The following is a 12,486-nucleotide window of genomic DNA, read 5'->3' as shown; positions in this document are numbered from 1 at the left end:
GCACCGTGTATCGTCATCTGCACATGCCTCTGGAGCATCGTGGATTGGGTTGGGGGGGCACCGGCTACCAGCTCTGCTTGTCTGTTACAGTGGGTGGTGTGGGGGGAGATGCGTGAGCTATTCTGGGATGAGGCTCTTTTGTTTGCGGTTGCACTATAAGCACCATTTAGTTTCACTTAACGTAACGTGAACTAAACTTATGCATGGGCGATACAAATAGTATATTTTCAGAAATTTAAATTGTCGCGGGGAATTTTATGAAAACCTAATGAAAATATTTTTAAATAATGCTATGAAATTTTTTTAAAAAGTCAATTAAATTAAAAAAAAGGAAAGTGCTTCAGTATCAAACAAAACTCCTACCGCCCACCATGAAAGCTGGAATGCCCACTAGTGGGCGGTAGGGACCAGGTTGACTACCACTGCTCTATAGTATGAATGTTGGTTAGTATCTGAATTGGTAGCAGGGCTGTCCATTGCTGATCCCTTTTGATTAGAAAAATAGTTGAATAATGTTTGCAAGCAATAGTAACATTAAAGTACAATCCGAGAATGAAATAAAATTCATTTTATGATCCTTAAGACAGTTCAATTTTGTAGAAACCCCATTGATATTTGATAAATATAAAGATTTGTGTACACTGTGGTAGAATTCCCCATAAAGAAAATCTGGTTTCTTTAACTATGTTGTATTCTAAGTTCCACATAGTCGTTTTTATGGTTCTTTCGCTATTGAAAGAGGAAATAAAAATTTCAGAAATTTTAGAAGCCTATGATTTATTCACCTTTCTAGTTTTTTAGATTTCAGCAGGTATTGATCTTGCCTTTACAACACCGGGAGCTGCAAGCTTTCTTAATACTTATAGCACTTCTCTTTAAAAAATAAAGAAAGCACAATAAGTTGCCAGAAGAAAAAATAGAGAGGTGGAATTCTTTTCAATATTGCAATACAATCTTTATGCTAAGCATTGACAGTCCTAAAACCACTTTGAAAAACAAAAGCTCTAGTTTGTAATGCGTATTATATATATGTGTATATATATTGATTATCTTACCGTAGGTTTGGAGGCCTTTGATGATGATCCAATCTTGGTAAAAATGGTAGAATCTCAAACTTGTGGCAAGATATTTGCTGTTGAAATACTAGAAAAAAGTGACATTCCCCGTATTATTCTATATGACACGTCAGGAGATGATGATATCAACATTAATGCTACTTGTCTGAAGGTACTACAGGATAAATCACTTGAGCTTCATCTTCAGGTACTGTCTTCACCCCTTTATAACACTAATAAAACAAAGAAGTTTTTAACTTGTAGAGGCATTCAACATCTTAAGTACTTTTCATTGTAGGTAGATGCAGTGTATACAGATGTCCGGGTAACCAATGTTTGCTCAGATGGAACTTTATATTGCCAAGTGCCATCGAAGGGCCTGACCAGACTCTTTGAAATTTTGCAGAAACTGGAAAACTATTTCAACCACAGGGTAAGTCTATCTTTAACATTGACTTCTGTCTTAAAAGATTTCCAGGGCAGTTGCTAGCAACTCCCTTATAAATAAGTAATGAATTTCAAAGCTATTGGTCACTCATTTTTGCAGACTAGTGTAGGATAGGTATTTTTTTTTTAAAAAAGCAACTAAATATATTTATCTAGCTGTAGTAGGTTTGCAATGCTAAAAATAAATGCCCCATGCTGAAGGAAGCCTGTATATTTATTTAACATAGAAATCCCTTGATCTTTGAATACTGTGAGACGGTGGCTGCTGAATGTTTTGTATTACATCCAACATTCATTTTGGATGGTTAATAATGGTGATTGCTCCAGGCTTGTTGGCAATGCTTTCATCTTTTGGTGCTCTGGAATGGGAATAAGATAACTGTGGTATTTGTTAATTAATTACAAGTAAATACTAAGGGTGTGAGCAATTTAAGCACTATGAATTCATCCTACATTTCATAGTAACCACTATCATCACATAATCCAATTTCAAATTATTCCAGCAGGCAACAGAATATTCGATATCGCTACCTTTTTGTGGCATGATCTGCTTGCTTAACTATAAAGGAAAATGGGCTAGAGTGGAGGTAAGTTATATAATACTGACAAAGCATATCAGAAAAACTTTTTCTAAAATTTGGAGGTTTTATGCTCTAATATCTTCTAAGTGGGTTGCTTAACTGAATATTGGCTTAAGAATAAGTGGTGTTTCCTTACTTGCCTATAAGTTAAATTATATAGAGTAGAGTAGAGTCGGGAACGACTAGCACATATGTGCGAAGGGAACCTTTACATTTACCTTTTAGAGCAGAGTAGAGTAGAGTAGAGTAGAATCTTTATTGTCACTTTAAATGTACACTAATCAGCATACATTAAAATGAAATTTCATTGCATTCAGTTCTCAAAAGATAACCATTACATGTATATTTGAGTGGTGGGTTTCAAAAATTTTTACTACCGGTTCTGTGGGTGTGGGTGTGGCTTGGTGGGCATAAATGGCTTGGTGGGCGTGGCTTGGTGCGCATGCCAGGGGGAAGGATATTGTAAAATCTCCATTCCCTCCCCAATTCAGGGGAAGGTTACTGCAAAATCGCCATTTCCTCTTAATCAGCTGGGACTTGGGAGGCAGAGAATAGATGGGGGCGGGGCCAGTCAGAATTTTTACTACCGGTTCTCCGAACTACTCAAAATTTCCGCTAACGGTTCTCCAGAACTGGTCAGAACCTGCTGAAACCCACCTCTGGTATATTTACATACACACACACATACATGACACAAAGAATACACACACACACACACACACACACACACACACACACGGCGAAAAAAAAGAATCATGTGAGTTTACAAGATTGAGGGCATAAGGAACAAAGCTATTACAGAATCTAGTAGTTCTGCTAGAAATACTTTCAAACCTCCTCCCAGAGTTGAACAACAGAAACAGACTGTGACGTGGATGTGTGGGGTCTCTAACAATGCTTTGAGCTCTAAGCTTATAGCGCTTATAAGCAGTATTCTGCATAAAAGGAATCAAGCTTTCTATAATCTTTTTGGCTGTCCTTACCACTCTCTGTATGGACCTTCTATCTGAGGCACTACTACCATGAAACCAAACAGTGATGCAGTAGTTGTTAAAATGCTCTCAATCGTATAAAAAGTGGCCAGGACAGAAGGAGAAAGATGTGCTCACCTCATCCAATGCAGGAAATGCAAATGCTGGTTTGTATGCTTCACTAAAGATAACGTATGAAGAGACCAAGTCAGATTGCTAGTTATCTGCATCCCCCAGATACTAAATATTATTGACCACCTCCACAGCTGCAGTCTTGATAACAAAGTGGATTATGACTATGCTAGCTCTTTCTAAAATCAACAGTGATCTCCTTTGTTTTGTTAACTACTTCGTTCTTCTGAGCCAATTTGAGGTGGAACCAAATTCTGACGTTATTTTGAGATGGAACATTGCTTATTTTCTTGTACCAGTAAAGAAACAAATGAATAAAAGTTAGTCCCAGCAGTGAAATAGTAAAAGAAAATTCCTATCTTTTGCTTGGGAAGCAATATGGCAAACATATGCTTCTAAACTACAGCTTCCCATCACAGTTAAAAAAGATCAGCATAATTTGGCATCTTAAGTAGGAATTATGGGAGTTGCATGTCTAAGTGCCACTAAGTTCCAAAATCTAATCTAGGACAATTGTTTGAATCTCAGAAACAAACATTTAGGAAAGTAAAGGAGCAGCACACTGCCCTACAATTCAGATTGCTGTAGATATAGGTGGGTTGATAGCTAACGGTCAATGGTTGGCAAGTTCTTCATTGTCTGATGGCTTAAATGACAATTCTGGCTATAAGCATTATTAGTGATTTATCAAGCTTAGAATGCAACTTATTTTTCTACATGTTAAATAGTCTGCTCTTTTGATATTACTCCCACCCCACCTCAGATAATAAGTGTACACAGTAGCCGGACTCTTGATGTTCGATTTATGGATACCGGAACAGTGGCATCTGTAAAAGTGTTGGAGCTGAGAGAGATTCCCTCAATATTCCTGCGAGAAATCATTGCAATGCCACCTCAGGTATGAGAACCTCTCTTTACTAATTCCCAAGAGACCCAAAGATGCTTTTTCAAGAGGCAACTGGACTTTCTTGTTTTTCTTTGAAGGCGTTTTGTTTCTCATCCAAGAAGCTTCTTCAACTCTGACTGGATGGTGGGGAATGGAAGGATTTATACTTCTTCAGACAGACGGTCATTTACATTCTTTTAGAGCTGAGGTGGCACAGTTGTTAGAATGTAGTTCTTGCAGCTAATTCTGCTGACTGCTGGCTGCCAGCAGTTTGGCAGTTCGAGTCTAACTCGCTCAAGGTTGACTCAGCCTTCCATCCTTCCGAGATTGATAAAATGAGGACCCAGATTTTGGGGACTGTAAACTCTGTTTAAACTGCTTAGAGAGGGCTGGAAAGCACCAAGAAGCAGTATATGTGTGCTATGGCTATTTAAAAAGTTGTTGAGGCCTCTTGGGGGTTTGTCTGTGTCCTCAGGGTCATCTGAGTAGTGCAAATGGGTGTGGAGCCTTCTTGGAACATAGTCCTTTCAGTCATTCTAAACTGATGATAAGTGAAATGTCTTCAAAGAAAAACAAAGTCCAGTTGGCTCTTGAAAAAACACCTTTAGACAATCATGACCTTGGATGACTGAGAATCTCCATAGACATTCCTCAAGAGAATTGCAAGCAACTTACTAAGAATGAATCTTGCTGTCATGTGCAACTTTAATGCTATTGCAACTTTATATTATTTAGGCAATAAAATGCTGCTTAGCTGATCTTCCACTGAATATTGGCATGTGGACCCCAGATGCTGTACTTTGGCTGAGAGATACCGTATTGAACTGTCCTGATTGCAGCATGAAGGTAATATATTGTTGTTAATTGGAAAGTCGTGTCCGACCTATCGCTACCCCAAGGACAACTTTCCTCCAGGCCTTCCTATCCTCTACCATCCCCCGGAGACCATTTAAACTCATGCCAACTGCTTCAGTGACTCCATCCAGACACCTCATTCTCTGTTGTCCCCTTCTTCTTTTGCCCTCAATCTTCCCCAGCATTAGGTTCTTCTCCAGTGAGTCCTTCCTTGTCATTAGATTTTCTACTTTAGCATTCTAATCCCCCATGATGATAAGGACATCACTTTTGGTGTTAATTCTATAAGGTGCTGTTGAACTGGTCAGCTTCAGCTTCAGTGGTTGGGGCATAGAGTTGGACTACTGTGATGTTGAATGGTTTGCCTTGGATTCGAACTGAGATCATTCCGTCATTTTGGGGATTGTATCCCAGTACTGTTTTTCCTATTTTTTTATTGACTATGATGGCTACTCCATTTCTTCTAAGGTATTCTTGCCCGCAGTAGTATACCTGATGTTCATCTGAATTAAATTCACTCATTCCTGTCCATTTTAGTTCGCTGATTCCTAAGATGTCAATGTTCAGTCTTGTCATCTCGTTTGACCACGTCCAGTCTATATATAAAAGATATATATATATATAAGTTATACTGCACTTGAGCTATTACTTGTTTGTCAAAATAAAAGTAGTTAAAAGCTACTGTGTAGATTTATTTATTTATTTATTTATTTATTTATTTATTTGCTGTCCATTTTCTCATCAGGCTGCTGTGGTTGGCTTACAACAGTAAAAAAGGGGAAAAAAGATAAAGTAACAATAGCAATGAAACAAAAATAAATAATAATACAATAATAATTGAATGTTTTTTAATATGTAATAAGTATTTTAAGTAGGATTTTATTTTGGTATATACTTGTTTTATTATCACATTTTAATTATCTAAAGATATTAGTATAATATCTATAAAATCTATAATATATAATATAATCTAGTATAAAATCTACTAGACTCGCATTCAGTAATATAGCTTTGTACTTACTTAATGGTTAAGCATTTTTGGAATTACTGCTGCCTTGCATTAGTCACCTCTCCTTTGTGTAAATTGCTCACCTAACTTTTATCCCACTCATCTTTTCCCTGTAATCTTGTTGCTGATTTGTACCTATATCTCTTCATTGACTAACAAAAGAAGTGGTTTGTCAATCTTTCTTGGTATTGTGTGCCACAAAATAACTAACATTGCAAGTCATTCAAGAGGGAGGAATTGCACTTCTATTCTTTTTGTTTGTCCTCAGGTTTTAAAATTATTCAGTGCATTTTTTCTCAGTGAAGCAAATGGGAGGGATTTAATATATGTAGCAGTTTTGGCCTTTACCTATTAAATAAAGCCTCTCCAGATATATTTAAGAATCCAGACTATTGATACTATCTCTGATATAATTTACAGTCTGTAAAACCTTCCTTAGAGAAAGAGGCATTAGACAGAGGCGTGCATAAGAGCACCAGCGTACCTACCTGCCTACCGTTCCCTGTCCTAATGTTCCCTTTGATTGTATCCAATTCGTATGGTTATTTCATGTTTATATATACTGTTGTGTTTGACAAAATAAATAAATAAATAAATATATTTAAATACCCTCTTGCATATTATATTAGTACTACCAAACAAAATCACCAGAAGGATTGTGAGCAATATATTTATCTTAATGTAAGTAACCTTGTGAATAGTATGGTAACAATACCATACTATTCTGTCAGGTGCAAACTATCAGAACAGTTCTGAGAAAGGGTCAGATGGGTTTTCTTCATTGCCGATCACCAGTTTACAAGAATCTCCCTTTGGAAATGGGAGCTATAGACTAAGGGACTGACCTCAAACATTAACTCCTTGAATGCACTCTAATCTGGAATGTCTTTTAACCCCACCTCCCCTCAGGGCCTCCTCCTTCGGCCAATGGTTCTATCATAATTTCGTAACAGAATAACAGAATTGGAAGGGACCTCGAAAGTTTTCTAGTCCAACCCCCTGCTCAAGCAGGAAACACAATAACATTTCAGACAAATGGTTGTCCAATCTCCCATTTCTCTGAAATGTTATAGTGTTTCCTACTTTAAAATCTCCAGTATTGGAGCACCCACAATTTCTGGAGGCAAGTTGTTTTCACTGGTTAATTGTTCAAACTGTCAGGAAATTTCTCCTTAGTTCTAGGTTGCTTCTCTCCTTGATTAGTTTCCAACCATTGCTTCTTGTCTTGCCTTCTGGTGCTTTACATGCAATAGATATTGGAACACAGCTATCATATCACCTCTAGTCCTTCTTGAATTAGTGACTTGGTTTATATGTTTGCTTGGTATTATCTTAATCACTTGTCTTGTTAACATAATGCTGGTTCAAAGTTTTCTGAATTAAAGCTCTCTATGCTGTTGTCCTGATCAAGACATAATTTTTCATCATTGCAATATTCTCTCTCTCGCTCTCTCTCAATAAGGTGGTTAAACTGGATAACCAAATTGCGCACATCTATCTGTTTACACCAAAGAATTTTCCTGACCCAGATCGCAGTATAAATAGGCAGATCACCAGTGCTGATTTGTGGAAGCATCAGAAGGATGTTTTTCTGAGTGTCTCTCTCAGTAATCTCCCTGGAAGAAGCGAAATCGATTCACCAATGCTGTCAAGCTTAGGGCCCAAGCAGAGCTCCACAGATACAGTTACTCATATTCTGGAATCCCGCAAGATGGAAACTGCAGGGAAAATGCCACCAATCCTGCCACTTGTCCAATCCCACGAACAGATGGATGTTTTTGTTGCGTTGGCATGCCACCCAGGTTACTTTATCCTCCAGTCCTGGAAAGAGATGCACAAGTTAGAAATGCTAATGGAAGAGATGCTTCTGTATTATAACACAACAGAAGACGGAGCTGTTGCTGTCGAAAAAAACAAAATCTATGCAGCTAAAGTGAAAAACAAGTAAGCAACTTTTTTATAAGTACCCCATCCTCTATTTGGGAATTGTATTCTGTTAGCATGGTTTGAAATGAGGCTAATTTAGTCTCCAATCTACTTATTTCAATGGGACTGAAATTTGACATAGCTAGATTCAGTTTTCATGTCCTCTAAGTTATTAGAACAATTTTGATGACCAAGTCAAAGATTATCTATTCCAATACTTTCTCACCATCTTCCAAATGGGAGACAATCTCCTTTCCCCTGCTGATTGCTACAAAGATTTACTGTAGTATCAAGGATATTTCCCTTAAATTGGAGATACAATTTGATTCACGAGATTATATATATTCTTCTGACATTACAGTAGTTTTTTTCCTGTGTACTTTGTGCTTTATTAACTAGTTGTCTTGGCCTTCTGCTTTCTTTTGTTTTTTTATAAGAGATCTTTTATCTTTCACTCTTAAGTAAGAAAAGGGGAGCAAGGTTTTTCTTTTCTTTTCTTTTTTGCCAAATGGTCCAGGTCAGCAGCTCGGAGTTGGGGAGTCACAGAGGAGTTTTTGATACATTAATACATAAGAATTGTATTCTCAGAGGCATCAAGTCCACCCCTTACTTTCTATGAATCTATTTATTCCATTTTAGGTGAGTAGAGTCCTATCCTCTTTTTTTTTTGCCTGTTTGTTTCTTAGATGGCACAGAGTGTTAATAAAAGGATTGTTGGCAAATGGACTGGTGACAGTGTATGAGCTGGACTATGGTAAACATGAGCTGATTAGCATCCAAAATATAAGACCTCTTGTGGATATGTTTAGAGAGCTGCCATTTCAGGCCATAACAGCCCAACTTGCAGGTATGTTGTTCTGATATATTAAAATAGTGATCGCAAAAGTGAGAACATTGAACAAGACAGACATACACATTTGAGGCCAATGTTTTTCATGGCCTTACCATTTGCCAAAAAAAGATAATTTTGATCATTGTGTCCTGCTCCTATAAACAATGTTCTAAACTATTTTCCTGAAAATAATTTTCAGTGGAGTCTGTCAGATCTTGCTGCTTTCATTGAAATGACAAAAGCAACATTGCAGTAACACCTTGCAAGCTCAACCCATTTTATGTGTATGTGACATAATGACTCTCATAAGGTTCATCATTCTGACTCATGCACACACATACATATGTGCATACAAAACACATGTACATAGACCCTCCCTCACAAGATATATTGCTGTTCCTAAGTACTTTACGTAGTTAATATTGCATTATAATACTGATCTAAAATATACGGTACAGTATCTCATTATTGATCAATATTTCTCCAGTTTCTTGACCAAGTCAATTAACCATAATTGTACAGAAATCAGAATAAAAGTTATTATGCAGGAAGGCCAGTTTTCTGGCAAGGATGTATTTTCCTTCATGCTCCAAATTAAGGACTTCAAAATCATTTAATGAGCATACAGGTTAAAATATTTCTAAAACTTAATTATGATGCTTTATGATTTTGTTTAATTTTTTTTTTTTTTTGCTGCTTTCCCCTAGGAATAGAATGGCAGCAGTGGTCAGAGGAAGCTTCAATAGTCTTCCGAAACCATGTGGAACAGAAACCTCTAGTGGCCCAGGTGGAAACAATTATTGAAGGGACTAATCTATGGGATCGTAAAGCAATTGTGTATTTGGTGGACACAACCACAGAGAAAGATATATGGATTCATGACATTATGAATCAATTGTAATGGAGATTGCAAAGGCGATTTAAAACTTTAAAATATTAATAACTTTAGCAAAATATAAAAAATATAAATATTAAAAACTATCACTTAAATCAGTTTGCTTCTGAATGATTTTTGAAGTGTTCAGTGTATGTGCATGTATATCTATCTTATCTATCTATCTATCTATCTATCTATCTATCTATCTATCTATCTATCTATCTATCTATGTCTGTTGACATCTTAGAACAATTTCTTTTTGCTTCAAATTAAAAATAGTCTGAAGTTGGCCTGCTAGTTAGAAATAGACTTTTCCCAACCTTTAAATAAGTTAAACTTTCATTTAGCTCATGCAATTCGGTTAGATTGCATTGGTTGCAAACTGGATTATTAATCATAATCCATTGTATCTTCTATCTGTAGATTTTCCTACAGGTGTATCTTGAATTATGTGTCACTAAACCTAGGCATGCCATAAATATACTTGACTGCTAATCTGCTTATGGGCATGTGAATGCATCGTATGTTTTCTTGCACTATATATTATTTAAATGCAGACCAAAAGTGTTTGGATGTATGTAAATGTGTGCATAGCAGCATGTATAGTATATATATCCATAACTTTCATTTCTGTGATGAAAGCTGCATGTGATAGTTCTATTCTTAACAATAACATTTACCCATACACATATACACATGCAATACTCACAGAGGTTTCTGCATGACACACTGATTTCTGTAATATCTGTTAGTACTCATGCTAATTAAAGCTGAATCCTGTATCATAACTGCATCATATGAAGAGTTCAATAGGGCTAGGCACAGAATTCATTTGTTAAATTGAACATGAGCCCTCACTCTGAGATCCAATGGGATTTATACAAACCTTTTTAACATGTTTTTTTTAACAATTTGTGCCTTTAACCCATCAAATAGAAAACAAAGTTCTTGCAGCTGTTATTGGGTTTGTATACTGGGCTATTGAAACCTACATGCTAGCTAGTACTAGCCCATTCTAGGTACAGGTGCATATTTATTTTCAATATTTTTGTATTGTCCTTTCATTGCAATTCCAAAATCATTTAAAGATAACGTTCCACGATTATAAGACTGTAAAGCACACAAACCTGTGAGATCCTTTTTTAAAGGTGAAAGTTCATCCTGTTTTGGAATATGTTAACACAAAAGGGTAGGATGACATTAGCTTTCAAGTAATGCTCAGACACTGTTTTGAAAACTGTTCCTAATAGGGGGATACTTTCCTCTTTACAAGGCTCCTGTTAAAATCATTGGGTGAGTTTCTGAGATTAGATTGCTGTATGATGAAATTTTGCTTCAAAGTATCAAGGCAAGTCCAGTTAGGCAGATATAGCAATTAAGGCATCAGGTTACAAATCGGGAGACTGAGTTCTAGTCTTATCTTGGCCCAAAGCAAGCTGGGTGATCTTGGGCCAGTCCATCTGTCACAAGCCTAGGAAGCAGACAATGGCAGGATTTGCCTGGGCAGTCAACAGGAATTTTTTTGAAAAAATGATTCAAAAGCACACACAGCTGAGGTCTGTAGAAACTATATTATAATTTAATCTTAAAGGTAAAGGTAAAGGTTCCCTCGCACATACGTGCTAGTCGTTGCCGACTCTAGGGGGCTGTGCTCATCTCCGTTTCAAAGCCGAAGAGCCAGGGCTGTTCGAAGATGTCTCCGTGATCATGTGGCCGGCATGACTCAACACCAAAGGCGCACGGAACGCTGTTACCTTCCCACCAAAGGTGGTCCCTATTTTTTCTACTTGCATTTTTACGTGCTTTCGAAACTGCTAGGTTGGCAGAAGCTGGGACAAGTAACGGGAGCTCACCCCATTACATGGCACTAGGGATTTGAACCGCTGAGCTGCCGACCTTTCGATCGACAAGCTCAACATCCTAGCCCCTGAGCCACCGCGTCCCTTAATTAATTAATTGATTTAATCTTAGGCAATCTTAATTTCCTCACTAATGATTTATGGTGCTTTCTAGTATAATCCAATCATTGCACAGACAACTGTCACCTGGGTAGTCTTTCCTTGGCCTGTATCGTTTGGGCAGTGCTGAGCTGTATACAGTTGATCTTATGCTGTTACCTTATGCCTCCCACCGACCCGTACGCTCTCAGAGAGGGTCTTCTCAGGGTGCCGTCCGCCAAGCAATGTCGGCTGGTGGCCCCCAGGGGAAGGGCCTTCTCTGTTGGAGCACCTACTCTCTGGAACAAACTTCCCCCAGGTTTGCGCCATCTGACCTTCGGACCTTTTGCCGTGAATTAAAAACTTATTTATTTATCCAAGCGGGACTGGCTTGATTTTTAAATTTTCAAATTTTTAATTTTTAGTAATTTTATATGGGGTATTTTAGGCTGGGTCAATTTGACGGTTTTAATTTGGCCATTATTGAATATGTATTTTAATTGATATTTTAATTTTGTATATTTAACTGTTTTAACCATGGCTGTACACCGCCCTGAGTCCTTCGGGAGAAGGGCGGTATAAAAATTTAAATAAATAAATAAATAAATAAATAAATCTTCGGGATTTAGTGCTGACCAACTTTTGCATGATTTAAGTAAAAAATATAACATTAAATATGCTGCTTCTAACCTGTTGCAAGATAACAGCTGATAAAGCCTAACAGATTTTGCACACTTCAAGGTTACATTTAGTTGATCTCAGAATAAGGGAAAAAATACTTTACCACTGTTCACTATGCACAATTTAAACTAATCTGGTTCAAATTAAGCTGTAGAGACATGGCAAGGGGAAAAAAAGTTCCACATATTTATATGTCAGGGGGGAAGGTCCCAGTTGAAAAAATATATAAGTATTTTACTGCCAGTAAAGAGAAAAGTATGCAAAATAATGTGGCTTAAGCACCATGAATAATTCATT

General features: G+C 37.2%; 1 protein-coding gene across 5 annotated transcripts in view; it reads left to right on the top strand.

The window, feature by feature from the left end:
* The window catches only part of TDRD7 (tudor domain containing 7), a 39,249-nt gene extending 29,571 nt beyond the window's left edge, over positions 1 to 9,678 (top strand). For 3 of the 5 annotated variants that reach the window (XM_058171735.1, XM_058171734.1, XM_058171737.1), the window contains 8 exons: positions 1,061 to 1,263; positions 1,354 to 1,488; positions 2,006 to 2,089; positions 3,950 to 4,084; positions 4,808 to 4,918; positions 7,399 to 7,880; positions 8,549 to 8,709; positions 9,402 to 9,678. In XM_058171735.1, the coding sequence (XP_058027718.1) occupies positions 1,061 to 1,263; positions 1,354 to 1,488; positions 2,006 to 2,089; positions 3,950 to 4,084; positions 4,808 to 4,918; positions 7,399 to 7,880; positions 8,549 to 8,709; positions 9,402 to 9,595 (1,505 nt within the window). In that variant the 3' untranslated portion in view covers positions 9,596 to 9,678. Of the gene's footprint in view, positions 1 to 1,060; positions 1,264 to 1,353; positions 1,489 to 2,005; positions 2,090 to 3,949; positions 4,085 to 4,807; positions 4,919 to 7,398; positions 7,881 to 8,379; positions 8,502 to 8,548; positions 8,710 to 9,401 lie in introns of all 5 variants that reach the window. The other 2 variants (XR_009153746.1, XM_058171736.1) reach the window with 2 other exon arrangements.
* Positions 9,679 to 12,486: the final 2,808 nt, after the last annotated feature.

Source organism: Ahaetulla prasina, chromosome 2, assembly GCF_028640845.1.
Source record: "Ahaetulla prasina isolate Xishuangbanna chromosome 2, ASM2864084v1, whole genome shotgun sequence".
NCBI classification, from domain to species: Eukaryota; Metazoa; Chordata; class Lepidosauria; order Squamata; family Colubridae; genus Ahaetulla; species Ahaetulla prasina.
This window is presented reverse-complemented; position numbering and strand designations above follow the sequence as displayed.